The 24,939-nt window shown below is 36.3% G+C and overlaps 2 protein-coding genes across 2 annotated transcripts; one reads left to right on the forward strand and one right to left on the reverse strand.

The window, feature by feature from the left end:
* Positions 1-738: 738 nt before the first annotated feature.
* On the reverse strand, positions 739-19,874 carry LOC145985001 (F-box/WD repeat-containing protein 4). The gene is made up of 8 exons (XM_083118492.1): positions 19,508-19,874; positions 14,873-14,971; positions 11,107-11,289; positions 10,036-10,174; positions 8,483-8,643; positions 6,276-6,404; positions 3,541-3,688; positions 739-1,238 (listed from the first exon to the last, which is right to left on the reverse strand). The coding sequence occupies exons 1-8, from the start codon at positions 19,738-19,740 to the stop codon at positions 1,098-1,100; spliced, it is 1,233 nt and encodes a 410-aa protein (XP_082974618.1). The 5' UTR covers positions 19,741-19,874; the 3' UTR covers positions 739-1,097.
* Positions 19,875-20,702: 828 nt separating this feature from the next.
* On the forward strand, positions 20,703-23,486 carry Vps36 (vacuolar protein sorting 36). Its single transcript, XM_083134785.1, has one exon. The coding sequence runs from the start codon at positions 20,820-20,822 to the stop codon at positions 21,990-21,992; it is 1,173 nt and encodes a 390-aa protein (XP_082990911.1). The 5' UTR covers positions 20,703-20,819; the 3' UTR covers positions 21,993-23,486.
* The last annotated feature ends 1,453 nt before the right edge of the window (positions 23,487-24,939 follow it).

The raw sequence follows: 24,939 nt of genomic DNA on the forward strand, positions 1-24,939 counted from the left end.
TCTGATTGAAGAAAAGAAAAATTATAATAAAAAAGTATGCAATATTGGACAAACCCCAAATTTTCAAATTTGATTTGTAAGAAAACCTTGCGTGATAGAGAAAAATGAATTTTATATTCGTGATCAGCATGGACAAGTAATAAAGTTCACCTATTAAACAAAAAACAACATTAAATTTAATTTATTTGCAGCCCTGTGTCAACCGCATCTTTTATTCTCCGAACATGAATAGAAATATCTTATTTAGTGCAATATTCTGCCATTTTGTTATAATTTTTATGGGTATAAAGATATAATCTCAATTCTCTACTTTTTTTAAAAAAAGAAAATTCTAAATATTGCATTGCAGTCATCCAGCAACATAAATTTATAAAGGAGTTTCAATGAACCATTCAGGTTCTTCAAAGACAGTTTGGAATTTTAAATCTGGTTGGTGGAATATTGGTTATCGGTGTTGATAAATTTTGTATCCGTACTTTATCGGTATCTGGGTCTCCCCAGTGACGTAGTGGTAATATCGTCACCTTGTAATCAATACCCGATACCCACGGAGGCACATAGTGGTTAAAACAACAAGTCAAACAAAATCTTTTATCAGTATATCAAACCAGTGCATCCCTTCAATATATTGTAGCCACAAGACTATGAAAAATTTATCTAGTTTTCGCTGTGACACACAAACCCTTTTCTCTTTCTCTATGATTGCTAGCAGAGAACAATGAAATAATAGTGCAAACAATTATATAAATTGCATTTATTCATCTTTAAAACTTACTGGCACAAAAAGCAAGAACATGAGTAAATGGGAATATTTCTGCTGTATTTTTTGCCAATAAAATCTGTAAAAGGATGCTTGCAGTGATCTAACAACAGAGGCACGTGCAACTGATAAAAATAAAGCTCCTATGAATGCTCAACAAAAATCTTGTGCAAACATAACAAATAATTGTACTAAATCAAAAGTCAAAAATACTGTTTAACAGTGAATGGTCGTGTTATAAAACTTATTTAAAGTTATAACATCTATTTGCATCAGGTAAACATGAAATATATATTATTTTGTTGATCCGTTTAGTGGGAGAAGAGCTCTGCCACGTTCACATGTAGCCATTTGCATTGTTTCGTAATCCAGTGAAGTCCAGCACATTCAAGGATTGGTCCAATGCTATGAACAGCTGGCACGGATCAAATGCCATGCTGTACACTGGACTGCTGTGATTTGCTTGGGCATAGAACATCTGCAATTACAAAATGAGAAGACATTTGGTCAGATTTTGTATGACAATTTATGAAAACATCTAATATAGTACATAATCGACACTCAGGTATGCAAAATTCAGCAGGGAAGGGGAGGATATCTGCTGTTGCCAGATGTGTGTACCCATATATTTTGACCCAAAAACCGGACGTCTCAAGGAAGTCAGTTTAACCCCTCTTAAACAATCAGCAATCATACAACTATTATTATTATTACTTTTAAAATATGGATTACATAAATGATACATTATAAACAACAAATAAAATATGATCTCCCATTATCAAAAGGATAACTATGAGCTCAGTGTGACTTTTATGGTGTTTGTCTCTCCTGTTCAGCCTTTGATGTTAGGCCTACTATACTCTAAAGTTGAAGAATACCAGAACTGTTCATAATCTCTCCACCCCCCACCCTCCCCAACACTTGCCCCCATCTATCTGTAAAGTTAACTCGTACCAAAAAGATAGACTTCATTGTTGAAACATGTAAGCAAGATTTTTAATTTGTCCACATATTGTTCCAGATTGAACAAACACACTCACGGGAGTGACAATTTCAACCACATACAGAAGGACATCATTCCTTATGTGGTCCACTTCCAACTTACCACAAAAATCTGTACCCATTTATCGGACAAGCAAATCATATTTTTATTTTCTTTCCAGTCTATTTGAAGTTCTGTTACGATTCCTCTTGCAAATTGCCACGGTTTTGTTTTGTCTTCTGAACTACAAAATATATTTGAATTCACTAATTCATTAGTAATTGTCTTTTGATATTGTGCCAAGATGCGGATATTTAAATTATTCATGCTGCCCGCATTGAAACTACATGTACACTTCTTGATCATACTTATTCACTGCTCTAGAAATAACGGAACCCATACAAAACAATAAAAATCGCAATGCAAGCTAACTTAATAGTAAACTTCTGCCTGCTCGAATCTTCTCGGCAAAATTGTAGCATTTGGATTGTTACACACAATTAGCCAAATATCGAAAATAGTAAATTTCTATGAATAACTAGAAACAGTGTTTCCATGACACTAGTTCAAAAACTCACTTTTTTTAAGCAAAAAATGTCTCAGATTTTAATTTTTGAGTTAAGTTCTAGATTTTTTGTAAAAGGGACATATTGAGGATTTTTAAAATATCAGCACAGTGATAGTACCCTTCCTCATAATTAGTATTTTCAAAGCTTTATGACAATGTATTTTCTTGTTTCATAGTCTATATTTGTAATATACGGTGTGGTGCATATTTTATCTACCAATGTCAGTTTGTATCCCTGTCTGCAAGCAGGCATGCATGTATATTTCTTTTTTCTTTTTGGCTTGAAATGGACAATTTCTATGCAATTAAAAACTTCATCCATTCTTGAATAAATTACATAAGCATCTATATATGCAATTTGATTTGGCTTGAGTTTCTATTTCGATTTTACATTTTTGAGGGGACCAAGTTGAAAGAACTTAAAATGCGGGAAAATGTAAAATCTCGGAAAATTTTATAGCATTTTGCTTTGTTGGGACCATCAAAATTGAATGTATAATGCGGTAAAATGTAAAACAGGGGAATGTAAAATCGGGGTTCCACTGTAGTTAATGTTTGTTTAACCTGTAGAGGATGAGTGGTACAGCATGTTTAGGAGCACGTGTATTCTGCAAAAGATGAGTGGGTGTACCTGTCATACCACCTCCATCTGGCAGCAATTCCTGCATCATTTCTTCAAAACTATACATGATATTTCAGTTGTCTTTCTTTGTCGTTTTGTTCATTTGTATACATGTGCGAGGGCATGACATACTTGAATCACAAAATAATATATTTATTGTTAATATTATTAACAATCTCAATTTGAAAATGTCAATTTTCCCCCTACCAACATTATGGGATAGAATTTATAAATTGACCATCTTTTCTGATGATATATTTCAGTTTTACATGTAATAATGAAAATAAAATAACTAACATGTGACAATTAGAGATTCAGCAGGAAAAATCCAACTTTCAAAATTTCCCGAAAATAATTTTTTTGGTGGACGGACATTACATGACTTCAAAGAGTGGTCTTTTGTTGTGCTTTCCTGCAAATTTGGTCCCTCGAGCATCCATACAGCTAACCTAGCTTCACCAGATTTTTCACTTCTGCAGTTTTAACGGTCTGTCATATCATGTATGTGCCAAATTATAAGGACAAAATAGCAAAGTTTTTCACAAAAAATCATAACATAAACAATGAATTATTGTTACTTGTCTATAGCTTTTAAGTATTTCACTTACCTGAACACTGCTCTTCATCCTTTTGTCCCACAATTGCACCCTACCATGTTGGGAGGTGCCACATAAGACAGTGTACATGTTGTCCGTGGCAAGGCAGTATATGACAGAGTCATGAGGATCTTCCCATGATGCCATGCATTGGCTGGTTCTGCAAAGAAAAAAATAAATTTAGACAAGCACTCATTTTTTTATGAAATCATTTTTGTCAAAGTGAAGAGAGAGATGATGCAATATGGTACACTTAGCAGGCATCTGGCTGCCACATAGACCCAGGGTACGGATTTTCCCATCAACATACTTGCATACAGGGGTGCCCACGGGGGGGAATACGGTGCAGGCTGCACCATCAAGATTTTTGGGGATTTTTTTCTCCCTTCAAATAATTTAAAATTCAACATTTATATATGTTTCCAAAATATACGTAAAAATTTTACACATGAAATGCACCATATTTAATGCATTATTTGAAAAAATGTGTAAGGGCATTTCCGAAGGGAGGGGGAGATAAATATCCAACTTTTACATATTAGGCCTTAATTGACACGTGGGTTCTGGGCGGGAATTCTGAATTAAACATTGGGGGGGGGGGGGGGCAGTATACAACTCTAGGTCTCAGATTATGGCGGGTATTTTAGTTAGAGAGGGATTGAGCATTAAATTGAGGGAGGTATCAAATTCTTGTGTATTACTATTGTCTTAGACTGTTGCGGAAATTCTAGTGTGGAGACTGAGAATTAATTTTTTGGAAAAGGCAATATCCACTTTTCAATATCAACAGTAAGTCTAAAATTGGCATGGGAATATTGGTGGTAGGATTCAGTATTAAATTTAAAAGAAGAGATATGAAGCTCTTGATAAAGCGTTAAATCTTATATTGTCAAGGGATTTCTGTAGTGAAGAGAGAGAGTTCCAACATTAAATTTTGGAGACTGTATTTTGCGATATCCACACGTTTTCGACCCCGAACATGCCAAAAGAGAAGCTGGAAAAGACTAAATATCTCAGGATCCTAAGAAAGTATTGACACCCCATTAAATTAATATTCTTGAAAGCCTGGAAAGAAATGGATGTAAAAATGTTCTTGCTTGCGAATGCATGTTTGGTGCTTTACTGAGGTGAATGTGAAGTTTTATACTATAGCTACATTAGAAGATATAAGCGATATTCTCGATATTCATTAATAACATCACTTCTTAAAATATAATGCTTAGTGTTGGTATACTGCTTAATTTAAAGCAGGTGCATCATTTGGAACAAAAAGCTAAGAAAAGAGTTACTTTCGGTAGACACGCTGTCGTAAGTAAATACTTTGTAGGGATTACGATATGGTTTGAGGGTGCAAATTATATGATTTGGGGGGGACGCAGGACATGATTTTTTTTTGGGGGGGGATGTGCCATTGGCCTTGGGAGAATGGGTACCCCTGCTTGCATAAGCAATGGGTGACTGAAGCATGGTGCTGTTCCACCTCCATGCCCCCATTTTTTAAACATATTATCTATGTAATACACTAATATTTGTAAATACAACATACATCACAAAGTATACTCCCAACAAAATAAGCACAGACCGAGGGACACTTGCAAAGAATAATATTTGATGCCTAAGATTGCCAGCATACTTGAATTCATGCGAACTACTCGGTGGCTGAACACATTAAATGGCGAACTTCAGATTTCAACAGCAAAGTTCCAGACCCTTCATCAATTTTATCTAATAATAACTCATCGTCATGATTAGCCAAAAGTTGCAGAAATGCGAAGTAAAAATAACAAAAATACTCTCAGAAACTACAACAAATTACATAAAAAAATGAATTATCTTAGGACCCACGAACAATGCATCATTATGGTAAAGAGCTTTGTTTCAGTTAACTAGATGATGTTGATTAATCAGTACTCAATCAGTATCAGCTGATATAGGCATGTTGGTGTACCAGTACAATTATTGATTATTTACCAATTAGATATATTACGCATGTATATTGCATGCATATTGGTAAAAATTACCCAAGCAAATTTGAAATATATTTTTCCAATCAGTTATTTCCTTCGAAAATAGTTCAAATGACGGAGACTAGAAGGCAGCATGTTCTGGTAATGCCTTTTCTTATGGGACGACTTTGCATGACACCCGCAGCAAGCAGAATATTTAAAATCGACTGCAGTCGCTTTCCGTAAGTTACGCGTATTAAAGCAAATCGAATGAAGTCGCTTGGCACAGCGAAAGAGTTAATGAACATTCGTAATTTTATGTCAGATCAGTATCAACAAATGTTAATATCTGCCCATTAGAGATGGTAATAGTTTAATCAGTACTCAACTGGTACCAATACATATAGGCATATTAAGGTATCCGCAAAATTACCAGTTGTTTCAGACTCGAAACTGCTGCAAAATTGTGCCATCTTGTCACTTTTTTTTTATGAATATGAAGATATAAGTTCACGTGCCTAGGGTTTCTAAAGTAAATGTCTCAATAATGTTAATTTTTCTTCAGGTACAACCCATTTCGGTCAGGTGGTTATAGTTGAATTGACAATTCAAGTTCTTCAAGGAATATTAATAACTCAATACTTGTTTGGTAGAAACTTGGTTATTGGCACTGTTAAATTTTCTTAATGGCACTCTATTAGTATTGGAAAAAATGTTATATCTGTCCATTTCTTCTAAACATTGAACATCATTCCTTCATAAAATTGGAAAGAAACAATCCAATTAAATGTTTTTAACTACCTTGTATCCCATAGTCGAATGTAAGTGTCATAGCCGCAGGAAAGTAAAACGTGAGGAGTTTCCCAATGTAGATCAAGAATGCCTGCTCCATCCCTGTACTCTCTTCCGAGGCAGCCGATTTCCATCCCTCTTTTGAGAAAGAACGAAAATTAATTTACCAAAATATTATGTTCGGAAAGGACTAATTTTAAAATATTCCAAAAGACTGGCAAAAATTATATTAAACAATTTTTGTCAGTCTTACTAGGAATAAACACTACAATTAAAGACAACTAGATCTGTAATTCACAACTGTGAAATTGTTACTCATTCAGGCACTGAACCTGGTCACAACACAACTTCAATTTTATAGTAAGAATGCATCTATTCAAAACAAAATATTAGGGATGGAACCAATTAATCGGTACTCTATTGGTATCGGACGATATAGGCAAATCGGTGCATAGGTTTATCGGTAAAATTACAGATTATATTACCGATCCAATATATCAATAAATATCTGCAAAATTCTGTCATTTTATTGTAATTTTTTTGGATAATCTCCATGCCCTACTTTCTAAAAAAGTAAATGTCTAAATATGCAACTTCTTTTGCACTGCAGTCACCTTGAAACAATTTATTAATGAGGTCAATGAACCTTTCAGGTTCTTCAAGGACATTTCTAATTTTATATTGGATTGGTAGAATATCTGTTATCGGTATCGGTAAATTTTATATCGGCACTTTATAGGTTATCAGCCAAAATTTCATATCAGCCCATCCCTACAAAATATGAGGGCTATTTTTTTTTCAACCTACGATGGCACCGCCAGGTGTCCTGTGAAGCACTAGGAAGCGGGACGTCACGCAGCATGATTGGTGTGTCCACTACCACGACCACTGCCAAGGCCAACGCTTCAGTTGAAGCTGAACGACAGGCACGTAGAGATGCCTGCTACAATCGACTTACCCCCCAAGTGCGAGGTGTGTTACTGGTTGACTTTATGGAGCCTGGGACCACAATCAGTGCGGCTGCATACTGTGAGACATTGCGCAGACTACGCAGAGCCATCCAGAACAAAGGGAGAGGCATGCTGTCTTCGAGCATTGTCTTGCTTCATGACAATGCCCAACTGCACGTTGCCGGGTCAACCCAAGACCGTCATCAACGATTCCATTGGGAAGTGTTTGATCACTACACCCCAGTCCTGGCACTGAGTGACATCCACCTTTTCCCGGCTATGAAGAAGTGGTTGGGAGGACGGCGCTTCCACACCAATGAGGAGCAGCTTCAGGACACCATGCAGACCTGTCTCAACAGACAGGCAGAACCTTGTTTTTTTGCAGAGGGTATTTGAAAGCTGGTGCATCGGTACGATAAATGTCTGAATCTTCTTGGTGTTTACATTGAAAAGTAGATTATGTGTGTACTTAACTTTTGTCAATAAACCCATTTTGCTATTCACTGTGGTTTTGATTTCATGCCCTATCAGAGGTTGAAAAAAAAAAAATAGCCCTCACATCATGGTACAACAGCAATTTTGCTTTCCCCGCATAATTCATGTGATCTTCCTGGTCCCAATTTTGCAACACATGTTTAGGCATTCATACTTTTGGAAAGTATGATTGTACTGTATATAAACTTTTTAATTTTATTTTTTCAAGATGCAATTTTGGTATGACATACAGAAAAATAGCCCTCCTGGTGACCATTACCTTCCAGACTTTTTTTTAAAAAAAATGCTTACAAGCGTTTGAATGCTTATAGAATGTTAGCCTCTTTCACAAAAACTGGTTCAAATATTTATATTCATAACATACTGAAAAGTTAAATGAAGTTTCGTTTTAAGTATTTTATGCACCGACTGACAAATTGGAATCCAAACCACCATGTGCCTTCACTGGGTACCTTTTGATTGCAAGGCAATGATGCCATCAGGGAGGCTCAAAAGTTATGTGAATATTATTTTTTTCAATCAGGGGTTGAAACTTGATACTTGCCATTATTTGCCAATGATTTATATTAAGAAAATGACATGCCAGCCTATGGCTTTACCACAATTCTTGCAAGAAAATTCTGAAGTCAGTTTTATGTTTTTCTCTCTTTATTATTCTAGTTAGCAACAATGTACTACTATTGTACTTCAGGTGTCAATTGACACTGACGCACGGGCTGAAAGCTTATAATCCTAATTCAAATGTTCAGAGAAGGGAGAGTTGATGCTTACCGTTGAAGGTCGTATAAGTGTAAGGGTGCAACTCTCCGGTGGCCAGCTGACCCACAACACAAGAGGTCACCTTCTGGTTCGATAGCCACAGACCACACCCGGTCTCCAATGTTGAGGGTGTAGCAGGGTTGGCAGTTGTTGCCTTCCAAAATATTCCACACCTAAGAAAAGTTACATGGGATGTTGCTAAGAGATGGAAAATACCAACACTGATATTAAAAAAAAAAAAAACCAGCAGAATTACTGTACACTGAATTTTATATTATGATACCAAGATAGTTTGTTAACAATCATTTAAGTACAGCTGCTCTGATAGAACTTTCAACTTATATTCTTACAGAGATTCCAACAGCTACCCATACTTAAATATTTTAGAATTTCTCTATATCAATAAAAATATAAAAACATTAAGCATTATCTTTGTATTGGACTAATAATATTATTAAAATTTCACTTCCTTACTGTCTTGTTCCTCAAAACCTATAGACACACTGACTACAAACTGTTCTTGGCAATTATTCCCCCACTGGTTAATAAAGATTTTCTTCATGTTCAATACTTTTATGATCTGACCAGACAGTTTTTAAATGCATAAAATACAGTCTTCACATACAATATGAAAAAAAATCATATGGAACATATGGAACCTAAACCTACAATTCGCACATGCTGAATGGAATTTGTCAATATATAAACTTTAGTACTATAGTTTAATGCAACTGCATACAATCAAGTAGTCATTGCTTCTTAATTGTACATATTGTTTTACTTTATTTTCAAAAATTAAACTGAATCAAGCATACAACATTAATAACCACTCCTTGCTTATTATAGTAATTTTTAAAAAAGTAAACAAGTAGCAATCGTAAGTCAGAAAACTATCAAAGTTTTGTAAAAACTGTGCATCAACCTATATATAAATACCGCTATTTAAATATTGGGTTAAATTCCTAGGGTGGGTGATCTACGGTCTTTGCACCCTTATAAAGTAGCTCTGGGGTTCACTCAGCCTACAAAAAAATTGGTACCTGGGGAGTAAAGGTGATGGGAGCATGGTGCTTATCACATCTCTTCCAAAATGGCAGAGATCGAAGGATCTACTGACACATCCCTCATGGCAGTGTGCAAAGTGTACAGGAAACTTCACCCCTTTTTACCCATTTAAATAACTTCTACAAGCCTGTAACAACAGACTTTTGTTGGGTGCAAAAAAAAAAGGTTGACAAATAAATAATAAAAATTGGTCCTTCAGACATCATACCAAATTCTATTGTTGCACAATAATTTCCTTTAAACCTAACAATCTTCTTGGACATTCCTGCATTTCAAATCTCTATTAATTTCCGTCCGTGATAGATAGAAGTGAGGGACCTCCCTGATGACACAATGGTAATGCTCACACTTTGTAATCAGATGGTCCCAGGTTCGATCTGGTGGATGCTCATAGTGGTTCAGATGCTACTTTGCACTGTAGGTTCACTTCCGATTAACCTACCTGCACAAAGTGGACTTAAAACTGAATATTTTGAATGAAAGAAATCAAATGAACACACCTTAACTGTTTTGTCTCTGGATCCAGATACGATGACTTGGCCATTATAGTCCACAGCATTCACATCTGAGGTATGGCTGAAGCGTTTGCACAGTATGAACTGCCCACAATGTGAAGACCAGCCACATATTGCACCATCTCTGAATTAAAAATGAAGCAAATTAGATGCTCACCAGGGGAAAATTTTCCAAATACAGTACTTACAATCCAATAATATAATTAGTCTAGTGAATAGTTGTTACCAAAAATTCTCAAACAAAATTATTTCACTTAATTACTATATTTCATAAGCAACAAATCTCAATAGAGAAATTGGAGAGGCCTGGATTTGAACATGCGGCATCTAATTCATTGAGAAAAAAATAAGAAGAAAGCCAATAATCAAACATTTTTACCAACTGCTCTGTAAGATCACTTGTTTTCATGTTTCTATAATTGTGCAAATTACTACTTTCCCACGTTACTAATACAGTTTTGCTATGGGTTTTGAGAAATATTATTTTTGCACAGTACTTTGCACGATATTGTTAACGCATATTTTGCCTACACTACTTACAATTATTCCTCCGTGTTCAGACTTGACTTTCCTCCAGGTGGACCACTATTGAGTGGCGTGTTTGCAACCTCACAACAGTTTCTCAGCATTTAACATGCAGAATCGTAAATATGCTCTAACATTATTCCTCATATTTAAGATTTAGGCTTTGTTCTCTATTAATATGCTTAATGAATATGGTTTCCAACTTCATGAGACAAGCAAGAATATAAATCTTACATCTAGTTTCTCTCATCTAGTAAATGTACCCAAAGTCAAGATGGCTTAGTCTCTGCTGGTGTTCAAGAGCTATGTTACCACAGTAAAGATTTCTAGTCCTAGAAACATTTCAGGTTGGTCAGATACCTTTTGGAGACATGTACTCTCACAAAATGTGATTTCACATTACATATTGTTCTAATTCTTGGCGACTACATGTTACACATGAGTCATCAAGTGGGCACCAACAGGTTGAAGTCAAGTTCTGAATCTGAAGAAAGCAATGTAAAAATAAGAAAATTACAAACTCGAACCAACCTTCCTCCACTGATAATAAGTCCGTGCTTGCTGACAAAACGACACACGTCATCCGTGTGGCCTTTCAGAGTCATGAGTGGCCTGTGGACAAGCACTCCACAGCCCCTCCTCTCAAATGCCTGGATGCAGCTCCCTTTGCTCAGCCAGCAAATGTCCATTTCGAGTGAAAGCCATGGCATGTACCTGCAAGAGAAGTACAGCACCGTCAGAACTGTGCTGAGCAGCCTATAGTCAATTAACTTATCGGAAATTGCGGGACACGATTTCAGATTACCCTTTGCTCTGATAATGATGATGTCTATGTGTTACTTGCTGTGGTGTGACATTTGGCCAATGCAAAACCCTGTTATTTTTTGGTTCTTTTATGCTAATTAGTGGACGTAACTGCATTTCTTGGGTATCGTTGCAATCAGGAGGAGGACCTGTTAAAATAATAGTTTTATTTAAGAAGAACATATTATTTTCCAGCATGCAGCTGTTATATTAGGCTAATCAATGCATGGTTTCGTGATCCGGCTTGTCAAACATTAGACGTCATCTTTGGGCATATCCGCACCCGTGGGATATCACCTGAAGCACAAGATGTCTGCCTATTAAAATAAATTTTTATTTACTTAATTTAGCATGTAATTTTACCATAAGAGCAGTTCAGAAATGTCCTAAGTGCAATTTTTGTGTATAGGGGTTCGAGTGGATCAGTCAGTCCAAATTCCAATAATGACCATTTTCCTAGGAACCATGAAAGATCCTAGAATAGAGTGTTGACTGTACATACACCTCGCACAGCTTACATACTGTCTCAACGGCTGGTACTTTTATTATGCTTACTTGACCTTGCATGTGAACAGTTTCCAAATATGTTCACCGTAAACCAGTTTATAATTTCCATCATGGACTGGCAAAGCAAGGCCCTGAAAACTCTATTTGTTTCACGAGTTAAAGTATCGTCACAACCAGTGATCAGAATGCTACATTTTAAAAGTACCTTCGCTACAGCTACTCCTGTCCACTAGTTGCTACTGAGCTACTTCTTCATAAAAAAACATAAACCACCACATTTAATTCAAAAGATGCTCCTAGTATGATAGCTGTACTTCTGGAAAATAGATTGTTATTTATTATCATGATTTAGTCATTCGATAATTTTGATAGCAGTGTTACTTCTTTCCTTATTTTCAATATAGTGTTTGAGAATAACGTAGATAAGTGGTGTATAAATTCAAATTTAATATATGAGCATTGCAATTAGTGTTACCCAAATTAACGAATACAACTATACACAAATGAAATTTGGTTGGATTATTTGTTTATATATTTTACTTCACTTTTGTGCCACTTATGGCTAATTCACAATGATGGGGATGAGTGATAACATGCTGAAATTGATGAATTAACTCCCAAGCATCCATGTCCAGGCCAGGATTCGAACCTGGGACCCCTGGCATCGTAGCACGATGTGCTAACAGCTCCGCTACAGGGGCCGGCTTTTTCTTGAGAATAAAAAGGAGCAATAATTGGAGGGTAAACTATGCTCTATAATGATCATTTTTCTTATTAAATATTCCTGCTGCCCACATGGAAGATTAACGAAACGAGGTCTTACACGTGTACGTCTTTTCATGAAGTCATATAAAAAAAAATTCTGTAACTGATAATTGGAATTTATCATATGTATTGAAATTAGCTATAATGCATTGTGCAAAATGGGAATAACATAAAAATGTGATATTTATCAATTATATCTTCTTAGCCCTTAAACGAAATATTAATTGGGGGGAGCGGATGTTTGCTCAAACCTTGGGGATGCTTCTATGGTATAAATGAGAAACAGATTCCTGTTGGGAATGCTTCCCTGAAGACACAGTGGAAATTTTGTCCCCCTGTAATGGAAGGGTCCCAGGTTTTGATACCCAACGGAAGCACATTCTGGTTCGGATTCAGTCTTCGTTAGCTTATCTGTGCATAAAGTAGACTCAAAACAAAAACTTGGGAGGATGCATCCTCCCCACACCTCCATTCCCCACACTGCTCATCGTTATCATCATTCTTCCTCATTCTCACAATTAGCCAAAAGTGTCATAAAGCGACTCTAGATAAGAGAATAACAAAATAAACCATTCATTCTCATTGTCATGATCAGCAAAAGTTACAGAAAAGCGATGTAAAAGTAGAAATACATACATTTGGAAACTACATATTAACTAAAAAAAATTGTCATTTCTGCAGAAAAGTCAATAACTTGAACGTACTTTTTTACAATATCATAAAATGTATTGAGGAAACTGACATGTAAACCTCAGTGTTCTAAACTTGTAATTTTAAAAAATTGTGAACCAATATAATGATGACAATAATTGTAATTCCAGAAAGTGTATGTCTATCGTTCTTGTAACAATAATTCCTTGCTGGTGAGATCCTGTAGCTATACTGACAATGATCAATGCTGTTAACGTACTGAGCCTTTGATTGTTGGCACTCTTGCTTGGTCATTTTAGTGGAAAATGGATTGCTCGTTCTTGCACTGCAAGGTGTGTTTCACTCTTTCACACAGTAATTAATGACATTTTTCTGTCTCTTACACCATGCATATCCACAGGATTTGTTCCGGGGCTGGCGCAAATGAGGCATGTTTCTTCCAAAATATCTATGCAGCTAAAAAAAAAAAGCTGATAGGAAATGTAGCTGTAGCAAAATTTTCACTACAACTACAGGAATTTTGTAGATTCGCTACAGCTACAAATTTTGTAGCATGCTACTTCCGACCACTGGCCACAACAATATTGTAAAACACAGTCTGTACATAACTATGAACTTCGAGACAGAAGGGATTTCATTTAGACAAAGCAGACCTTGGATCAAAATTTCACGTAAGTTACATGCTACATTGAATAACACATTTCAAATTCAACATGCCATGTGCTCTATGTTATGAATAGACCTCGGATATTAGATTTTTAACCTATTTTTTCCTTTGCAGGTAAATAAGAAATAACAAGTTATACCGGCGTTTCGTAAAAAAACTCAACAACTGACTAAGTTTTATAGTGCCTAAAATAACCTATTTTGCTTGTTAGAACCTATTTTTGATTTATGTGCCTAAATTAAACTTTTTTTAAGGTTTTCATATTGTCTTTAGGTTTTACAGGAATTTTACTAGGTTTGGTGGTGAAATAATTCAATGACTGGCATGTTTGAAACATGTTTTCTGTCGATATCTCTCCCTCCAAGTATATGATTTGTATCAAAGCTTTAAACAAGACAAAAATGTCTGACGTCACTGTTACCTGCAGACAATGGCGGCGAAAGGGGACACCTGCACTATGGACTCTTAATGCTAAGCCTAGCCTACTAAGAAAAAGTAAACTGTCCTTATGCACAATTAATGATTTGTAATGCTTTTAAAATTGATAAAAAAGGTTGTCACACACTAGTGAATTTTCATATTATTTCTTTTATGCAATTAGATAGATTGAATTATTTACTAAACAGTACGTTTTACTTGTATTGTGGAACTTGAAGTACCATGCTGTTTTCATTGTGAATATCAGTTTAAAGAAAAGAGAAAATATAACTGCCAAAAAGGGTGACTGACATACTTTACAAGATAAACATTGCTTCCTTATCACATAAAACAAATACAATACTGCTTTCTGAAGGAATTCATACACTTGCTTTTTAAAAATATTTTTTAACTCCTATTAATTAACAAGCACTAAGATATATCTTCAAGGTAAACATAATAAACAGATGCAACAACGGAACTTACTTTGTTTTGTAATTGAAGAAAACAGTCTCCTTGTACTTCCCACGTCTCCAGTTGTATGAGATTCGACATTTCTCCTTCAAAGACAAATGATACAAAGACCTGTTCAGAAGAAATAATTCTACATTAGTATGTGGGAACATCCAGCCTACTAGTACAACATTCACTTGGATAAAACTTTGGTATGGTCCCAACACCTTTCACTCGTTTATTTAGTCATTTTTAACATTCATTCTTAACCTATTCTGCATTGCGAAACATTCTTCAAGGTGGTATTTTGCTTTTTTGATGAAAATAATTTCAATTTGTGACATGAGTAATTATTGTTCTTCACTTTTTTCGCTTTGCAATATGGCGAGACAGCTTGACTAGCGTGGTAGATCATCAGTGGGTATGCAGTGTTTTCAACCTTGTCAACTGAAAAATCCCCACGAACCATGCATGCATAGCCCCAATTCATGAATAGCCCCACGAACCATGCACGGATAGCCCCACAAACCATGCATGGCAAGGTTAGGTTAGGCAAACAGTTAAAATTGTCATCTTCTTGCAAAAAAAAAAAAAAAAAAGTGTGGTTGGAAACACTGACAGGGAGTTGCATCATCAAACGTTCGCAACATTTTGTTCACGTACCGTAGTGCAAGGAAATGAAAGCAACGACAATTGTGTGTAGGAGAGATATTTCTGTTGAAAAATACATGATTTCCCGGTGAAATAGATTCCACGAGGAAAGAAAATACCTCCACGAACTTCTAAATGCTACAGAAACTCATTTCCGTAAGTAGTTTCTTGCGTAAAAATAAAGAAATCCGTTGGGACCGTATCAAAGTTTTACCTTCACTTGATTTAAATGACTTGTTATGCAATGAAACAATACCAACATGGCTGCATTTAAATTACTGATTTGTACCAATACAGAAGCAATTGGGGCAAGGGAGGTTCCAATTGTGTAATTTAGAAATAATGATTACACTCATTTTCTACACGATTGTGAGCACATAGGGAACAGTCATAGTCATTAATTATTGTGTGTTTTGTAGACAATGATTTTTCCATTCCATATCAATATACATGATTCCCAGCAAGCACCCCCTTGTTATGGTCAATCTTGAATGTGGACTACTACTGCCATCTGCAAAACATTTTATGTAGGTTTTGTGCTCAACTTGTTGCCGTGTGATCAGCTGTTGTGTGTGTATTTTGATTACATCCTCAAAATGTCTAAAAACATGTGGAATATGTATTGTTAAGATAGGATTCATCAATAGATTAGGTAAGATAGATTTATGGATCTTAGCATTACAAAAAATGACCTAAATTTTTCTTAATTAGGTTTGGTGGGCCATCTTTACAGTTGCTAGTATTATAATTGATCGTGTGGTATCAAGCGTCAAGCACAAAACTCCTTAACTCCATTCATGAAATGGCAGCAGTAGTTCATGTTCAAGATGACAATATGAAGAATGGCTACTCGCTGCAAAACAGGTATATGGAAGAAACACATTCTCAAACTTCCTACAAAATAAATTTGGATCATTACATTTTATACTTTTTCCTTGTAGCCTATGTTAAGAGTCGTTAGGTTTCATTGCATATTTTTCAAAGTTTCCTTTCGGTCCTCAATGTGTATAGTACACATTCCTTACAAAAATAACACTTTAGAAGGGAAATCACAGAAGCATGAAGCATAATCTATTTATCAAGTCATAATTTCTCATAATAAATAATACTTGTGTAACTTTCAACTGCACTAATTATTTTCCCAAAGCTTCATATTTCCACAATCATTCCCATATTCCAAAAGGCTTCCAATACTCATATAAAACTTGTGAAAATCATTACAAGGCCCAAGTTCATTTTGTTTCATTGTGATTTCCTTATGCTACGAATGCAATTATTACATGGTTCAATTTCGATTTACGTCTTGTTAACACATACTGTGGAGTTTTAGCAATTACAGTAAAAATTTACTATCCTTCGGACACCTATAAATTCTTAGTTTCGTCAATTTTTGACATTCATACTTACGTATCTGATTCGCGGAACATTCCTTAAGGTGTATTGACGTTCTCTTGATCAAATTGCATTTTTTTACATTACGAGTACTTTTTTCCCGTAGTCTTTTCGCTTGCCTGACACACAATACGGCACGTACACCTTCCTACATAATCGCGTGTCGTGCTATGTGTTTTGTCGATTTTCAATCGTTATGCAGTGTTTCAACATTCGGAACCCAAGAAATACCTGTGAACAAAGCTCATGTGATCTAATTTTTTTTAAACTTTTTCGCATGGTTTTACGAAGAAAATTGTAATGTTTTGTGACGCTATCCGTGAATGGTTTTTGGGGCTATCCATCGAGGAATCGGTGGGAAATTTAAAGTAAAAATTTATTTTCATTTCAAATTTTTGAGTCCAAATTTCCCACCGATTCCGGGCTCTGCCCTTGGGGTAATTGACCTACCGCTCCCAACCGCTGCCGCAGCCCCGCCAGAGCACAGCGTAGAGTCCCTGTTAAAGGCATGTTAGAAATTGGCCGGAGTCACCTGTCCCCAAATGAGTCCCAAACTTGTAAATTTGAAGAAATCAGTTTCCAGGATACGGAAAATTTACCTTAATTTCACCATGCATCCACGACACGTCATATTAGGCAAACATAGTTACAATATAATCATGCACATTTTAGCAGGTTCGATTACGTAAACATACTTAAAAACACCTCATCAATAGGTAACATATATTCTCTTTTTTTCCTTTGCATTATACATATTTTCATCAAAACTTCTCTTCGAATCTGCAAAAGTTCTGCCATTACAATTAAAAAATCCACTGGATCTTCCACACCCGGTACAAACTTCACCACACATCTACGACACATCATGCTTCTAACTAACTTTAGTTGCAAACACAGACGGTTCGAAACACTAGATACCCAATGAACATGAACAAAACACAATCACGACGCGTGATGATGTACGAAGGTGTACACGCCAAAGGCTATTCTCAGTCGAAAAACTAATTTTCAAGAAACAACATGAATTTCCCTTATCATACATTCCCACATCACACAAAACACCTTCCCGATGTTAGACAATGCTACAGGAACGTATTACAGTAAGTAGTTACTTCTGTAAAAATGAAGAAATCTGTCTGAACGATAGTAAACTAGTACCAAATGATGACACCAAATTTTAACTATGTTTGCCTAACCTAACAACGTGCCAATGGTTTGTGGGGCTAGCGCCAATGGTTCGTGAAGCTAGCGTCAAAGGTTCGCAATTTCTAGAAGTTTCCGACAAATTTTAACTTCAGATTCGTGATTAGGAGGCCTCAATTAGAGATTATGTCAAATATGAAGAAAATCGGAGAGGGGTCCGGTCATCTCAAGTCATACCGTAGAATGCATTTAGGGACTTTATTTTAATGCTAAGGGAACCAAACCTAACCACGAAAGCATATATTGAACAAAATCTTAAGTAATCGTTAAAACTCCGGGTAACAGTTTCATACATCGGAGACACATTTCATCAATTTTACACAAGAAACTACTTACGGAAATGAGTTTCTCCAAGGTTTACAACCTTCGTCGATATATATTCTTCCTAAAACTTCCATCGTACAATGCAGCAGAACAATAAATAATCACTTTTCATGTAATAATATTACGCCTTTTTTGAAAATTGACATCATCATGCCGTTGTTTCCAAGATGTACCTGCAGATGGCTCTAGCGTCGGAAGTCACGTGATCTCGCTAGTGGAATCAGGGTTTCCAAACGCGCGGTTTTTTGTCGAGAAAGGAAAATGGTTTTTCTTTGAATTTAGGGGTGAAATGGGTGCTAATGGAACCTAACCTAACAGGCCTAACCTAACCTCGTGTGAATGGTTCGTGGGGCTACCCGTGGATGGTTTTTGGGGCTAACGTCAATGGTTTGTGGGGCTACCCGTGGATGGTTTTTGGGGCTAACAAACAATGTTTCATCAAAATGTACCTTTTCCAGACGTGATCCCCTGTTTTTTACAACTTTCATGCACAATAGAGTTGGAAACATTGATATTCGAAAAGAAAAGAAGCGTTACCATTCTCAAAGCAAGAGATACCGCACCGTGACGTGCTTTCCGTAGCATTAAGGAAAATGGTTTATTTTAGCAGAAAAAGTGTTTGTTTTCGTGGAAAAAGCATAATGGCACCTTCCACTATGTTCCGCAATACATAATTGGTAAGTACTAACCACGAGAAAGACAAAATATCCGATTTAAATGTGTCTCCGATGTATGAAACTGTTAATAAACTCCGCAGTATGTGTTAACAGACATACATCGAAATCGAACCACGTAAAAATTGTGTTCATAGCATGATGAAATCGCAATAAAACAAAAGGAACTTGGGCCTTGCTTTTACATTGAATCACATCATCATATCGGGATGCCGCATATTACATAATGGAACATTAGTGTTTGAATTTTTTTTGTGTGTGTGTGTGTGTGTGTGTGTGTGTGTGTGTGTGTGTGTGTGTGTGTCTGTGTCTGTCTGTGTGTGTGTGTCTGTGTCTGTCTGTGTGTGTCTGTCTGTCTCTCTCTCTCTCTCTCTCTCTGTGTACATCAGATACAAATCAATTCTATCTTCGTCAATGAACTTACCTGTTTTGTATATCTTCAGTCACCTGATTTGTGACCAGCGCATTTTTACTCATAGACAACCACAAAAAGTCTTGACTTATAATTGCGCAAAATCGTCTGCATACTTCGCTCAGGCGACCTAGAGAACGAAGGTCGCAAAACTGGAATATGACAAACAAGACATCAGTCGGGAGATTCTGTAACACAAGAGATTTTTCGCCTGCGTTTTCGACAGACGCTCTCTGCCCGCTCATGCCTTGTCAGGCTATGGATAGAGAGTACGCAAGTTAATTTCCGTAAATTATTTTCTCTGGTGATCAGTTGCATGTTGTGCAATAAACTACCTCAAAGAACCATACGTTCCTTGCAAGACATTACGCCATTTTGGTTAGGCAGGCACACAAGAATTTTTCTTGGAGTCTCCCTTATCGCACAACACTAGAGCAATATTGAGTTCTGACGTCAGATGAGAAATGCGTACGTTGTTAAGTTTGGTTCTATTAGCATAAATACACTGAAAAAACTATTGCTTATGCTAAGAGAAATAAACGTAGCTAACCTAACCTAACAATTTAGGCATTTAGCCTAATAATAAATCATTACCCGGTGACGTCAGAACGTAGGTTGCTCTAGTGTTGTGCGATAAAGGAAAACCTTTTAACTGTCAGGTGGGATTTCATCGTTGCTATATAGTGTACCGAATGAACATATACTAATTTTAGTTATTTTTAACCTAATGAATTAAGTCTCCATTTTATTTCAAAGTGTTTTCAATAAAGTTGCGCGTATTATATATCTTAAATTTTTAAAAAATATTTACAAAACTACAAATCCATATATAAATCCATGTGTGGCCGCGGTGGCTCAGTCGGTAACGCGTCTGACTACCATGCTCAAGGTCCCGGGTTCGATCCCCGGCCGGTTCAAATCCGGGAACTTTTCTAACGGTGAAAGCGGCCCCGGCGCCCACCCAGCGTCGAATAACATGGGTACCTGGTGGAAACCCTGGGGGGTAAAGGCGGTTAGGGGCGTGATGCTGATCACATCACCCCCACTCACGACCGGATCAAGAAAGTGTGGGGCGTTACCCCCACACCCCCTATACGCCTTCATACCTTTACTATAAATCCATTGCATCCGCCGTTTTTATCTGTTGTCGAGCAGAATGTAGTCAGTTATATTTCTACCAACATATATTGGCAACAATGTACAGCTTGCTTCTGCAAAGCAATGCGATGCGATACTGCTACGCAACGAATGGAGATAGAGACAAAACAATTTGACGTCCAAGGTGTTCTGCTTGTTTGTTTTCAGTGAGGAACTAAATGCACACATGGATCGTTTTGAGTATGCAGAAGCAAAGTATGGACAGGAAGAAGAAGGACTGTTTAGTGAACAAGGTGTGAAACTTTACGATGGCGATGAGAAAACGTCGTTTGAACGCGGACAGCTAATGCTGTCGACTCATCGTTTCATATGGGGTACTTCTAGAGATATAGCTGAAGGACGTACGTGCCTTTCATTACCCTTACATTACGTTGCTTTAGCTGAGGTAGAACAGTCATCTTCACTCTTCGAACGTAATAAAAAGTTAATATTGCATCTATTGCAAGCTCCACTGAGCAAAATTCCAGGTCCATTCACGAAGAGCAAATATCACTACATTAAGTTGGCATTTAAGGATACTCCATCAAGAGCCAGTGATCTTTTATCAATACTTAATGAAGCATTACGTAGAAAAAAGTGGGAGAGTTTCACTTCTGTAAACAGAGTTCCAGCTTCGCAAGGTCAAGGAAAGTTGAGGCATGGAATAGTCGGAATTGAACGGCAGATCGAACAGAAAAATAAAGCTACAGATGCAACAATTAATAAAGCGTTTGAAGATCTCACGAATTTGATGTCCATGGCCAAGGAAATGGTGAACATATCGAAGGGAATATCGCAGAAAATAAAAGACAAGCATGGTGATATAACTGAAGATGAAACTGTGAAGTTCAAATCATATTTGATGAGTTTTGGTGTAGATGATCCAGTTACAAGAGAGGGATGCAAGAGTGAAAATATGTATCATAGAGAACTAGCAAAGGAAATATCGGACATTATGGTGCAGCCAATAAAAGATGTAGGAGGTATGATGACTTTGGCTGATGTGTACTGTCGTGTTAATCGAGCAAGAGGTTTAGAACTAATGTCACCAGAGGATTTGCTTGGTGCTTGTAAAATGCTTGAACATATGAAGTTATCAATTAGGTTACGAGAATTTGAAAGTGGTGTACAAGTTCTTCAGTTGGCCTCCCTAAATGAAAAAGAGAATGTGGAACAAATTGCAAGACTAGTGAAAGATAAGGGTTCATTAACTGCTCAGGATTTTGCTCAGCAGGCTGGAATTTCTATAATACTAGCGAGAGAACAGTTACTAAATGCTGAAAAAACTGGCAGAGTATGTAGAGATGATAGCTTAGAGGGACTTAGGTTTTATCCTAACTTGTTTTTGGAATGCACATAAAACATGTTTCTGTAGCTACATATGGTGTGTGTGATAATCAAGGTGCTTACTATTTATGCCATATTTTATAAAACTATATATATTATTTGCCTTAATGCTAGAATATACAAATACAATACAGTATAATGATGTATTTCTCTCAAAGAGAAGCTAGTAGCAACTATTTGTCTCATATTTTTGCCAAGTGCTGTTATTTGAGCAGATAATTACACTATGAAACCATGAATTAGTTTTTGAACTTTGAAAAGAACAGTATCCTTTGTAGATTTACAATTATGGACACATCCAAGTTTTGGTCATTGACCCAAAATTATGTTGAATTTTTTTTAATCAACAGATTTTGATGTTTTACATAATGTAAAATTGGTTCCAGCACACACAAAACACAAGTAATGAAGATATTTGATTCCTTGATCCGCAATGAAGTAAAAACCTGCACTTTCAGAGTAATTTCGCCGCTTTTTATTATTAAAAACAGTTTGTATGCACACTCAAGTACCGCAATAACACGTTGAAAATAACTATCAGTCCCAAACCTAAAAATATAAAATTATAGCTGCTGTTGAGGAATGTCGTGCTGGGTGCTATATTTACTTCAACGAAGCATTCTGGCTGTTCTGCTTCATGGTAACGCAACAGACGTACTTTACTTCACAATAACACATTTCTGCGAGCTAAAAATAAGTGAATAAACAACATAATCTTCATAAAGCATGCAAAATATTCCACTTTCTCGAGGGGCTACAGTGTGTCTAGAGCAATTTTAGCTTGCAGAAATGTGGTTTGTGAAGTAATGTATGTCTTTTACCTTAGCATTAAGCAGAATAGCCCGAGGGCTTCGTGCAAGTGAATGTAGCACCCAATGTGACATTCCTCATCAGCAGCAGAGGGAACATTGCCTACCATTTCATAAATGTATTATAAATTAAAGTAAATCAAACATGAAGAATTGAAAGCCTGTGAAACCAAAATAGAAGTGAAATTATCATTAGAAGTGTTGGATTTGGTGGTTTAGAATTTTATGTAGTTAGGTTTGGAGCTGATGGCAATTTTTTACTTTTTTTTTTTCAGTTAGGAGTGCTAAGTTTGATGGTGTGATCTTTTGCACATGTTCTTTAGCCATTTGAGTGTGCATTAGAGTGCTGCAATGAGAGTGTTTCGCTCAAGCAGCAAATAGTTTGCACGGGCAACACTAGATGGCATGCAGAATTGATATGTCATATGCTCAAACATGAAGAATTGAAAGCCTGTGAAACCAAAATAGAAGTGAAATTATCATTAGGAGTGTTGGATTTGGTGGTTTAGAATTTTATGTAGTTAGGTTTGGAGCTGATGGCAATTTTTTACTTTTTTTTTTCAGTTAGGAGTGCTAAGTTTGATGGTGTGATCTTTTGCACATGTTCTTTAGCCATTTGAGTGTGCATTAGAGTGCTGCAATGAGAGTGTTTCGCTCAAGCAGCAAATAGTTTGCACGGGCAACACTAGATGGCATGCAGAATTGATATGTCATATGCTCAAACATGAAGAATTGAAAGCCTGTGAAACCAAAATAGAAGTGAAATTATCATTAGGAGTGTTGGATTTGGTGGTTTAGAATTTTATGTAGTTAGGTTTGGAGCTGATGGCAATTTTTTACTTTTTTTTTTCAGTTAGGAGTGCTAAGTTTGATGGTGTGATCTTTTGCACATGTTCTTTAGCCATTTGAGTGTGCATTAGAGTGCTGCAATGAGAGTGTTTCGCTCAAGCAGCAAATAGTTTGCACGGGCAACACTAGATGGCATGCAGAATTGATATGTCATATGCTCAAGCGAAATACATTCGAACTTTCAAACCATATTAGTCAGGGTTGGAAAAAAAACAACATAAAACCAGTTTTTTTTTTGTTTGTTTAAACCAAGTATAATTTAATATATTTGGTTACAGTTAATTTAGACTAGTTGTTAGGTAAATACTAAGTTTTCCTTGATTACAGAACATGTATCTTGCTGAAAATTCAAATTTACTGACAAAATGATACACAAAATATATTATTTTGAGCAGTGGCGCAGGAACGGGGGGGGGGGGGGTACAGGGGTACATTGTACCCCCTCAAATTTTTGAAGGGGGGTACTGTACCCCCCTAAATCCGAATATCCTGTTGTACCCCCTGTACCCCCCTAGATAATTTGACAGACGCAAGGTGCCACTGTTAAAGGAACATATTTTCAATTCGCTCAATAAAAAAGTTTTAAGTATATTGTTTATAACTTACAAGCATTATCTGATTTATCTTACTTAGTTACCACAGAAATTCAAGCCATTGTAAACTTATTCTACTACATTGTGCTTGCTACTATGTAGTTAGTTCATTGACCTGTGTTCTTTGTAACCTCTTTAAGGAGATGAAAATTGTGTAAAATTTCTGTGAAACGATGGAATCAGATAAAGTTTACTCTCAGAAAATCATGCTCCAGATGAATGCTCCTTTGCGAAAGGGGGGGTACAGTTTTCTAAAGAAGTGGTCGCGTCGATTCAAAGATAATATATAAATCTTCATTAGAAGAGTATATGACTGACCTCTTCTTTTAAATTTTTCAAATGGAATTTTCCGAAACGAAATATTTACACAAATGAGACGAGACATTGGGGGGGTACAATGTACTCCTGTACTTCATAACTTTGTAAGAGGGAAAACTATACTTAAACCTATATATTAAGATATTTTTTAACATAGAGATGATACTAAGACAAGAAAAGTATGTGTTTCCTCTCAAATTTTGAAACGAGACGGAAATAAATCTCTGCAAAATCAAAGTGAGGCAATACTTGATGTCCGAGATGATCTCGTTCGAAACTCTGGTATCCTATTTGAAGAAATTGGTAAAAATAAATTTAAATTACTGTGTGCCTTATCAGACATACCAAGCGTTTAAATTTATTGACTTGTTTTTTTCAAAATGAAGTGTAT

The sequence above is a fragment of the Lepisma saccharinum genome, chromosome 1, assembly GCF_977018435.1.
Source record: "Lepisma saccharinum chromosome 1, izLepSacc3.1, whole genome shotgun sequence".
Lineage (NCBI taxonomy): Eukaryota > Metazoa > Arthropoda > Insecta > Zygentoma > Lepismatidae > Lepisma > Lepisma saccharinum.

Coding starts and splice junctions, on each gene's coding strand:
- LOC145985001 (XM_083118492.1), bottom strand. CDS start 19,740: ATGAGCGGGCAGAGAGCGTCTGTCGAAAACGCAGGCGAAAAATCTCTT. Junction 11,290..14,872: donor TTCTTCAATTACAAAACAAA/GTAAGTTCCGTT, acceptor CTTCTCTTGCAG/GTACATGCCATGGCTTTCAC. Junction 1,239..3,540: donor GGATGAAGAGCAGTGTTCAG/GTAAGTGAAATA, acceptor TTGTAATTGCAG/ATGTTCTATGCCCAAGCAAA.
- Vps36 (XM_083134785.1), top strand. CDS start 20,820: ATGGATCGTTTTGAGTATGCAGAAGCAAAGTATGGACAGGAAGAAGAA.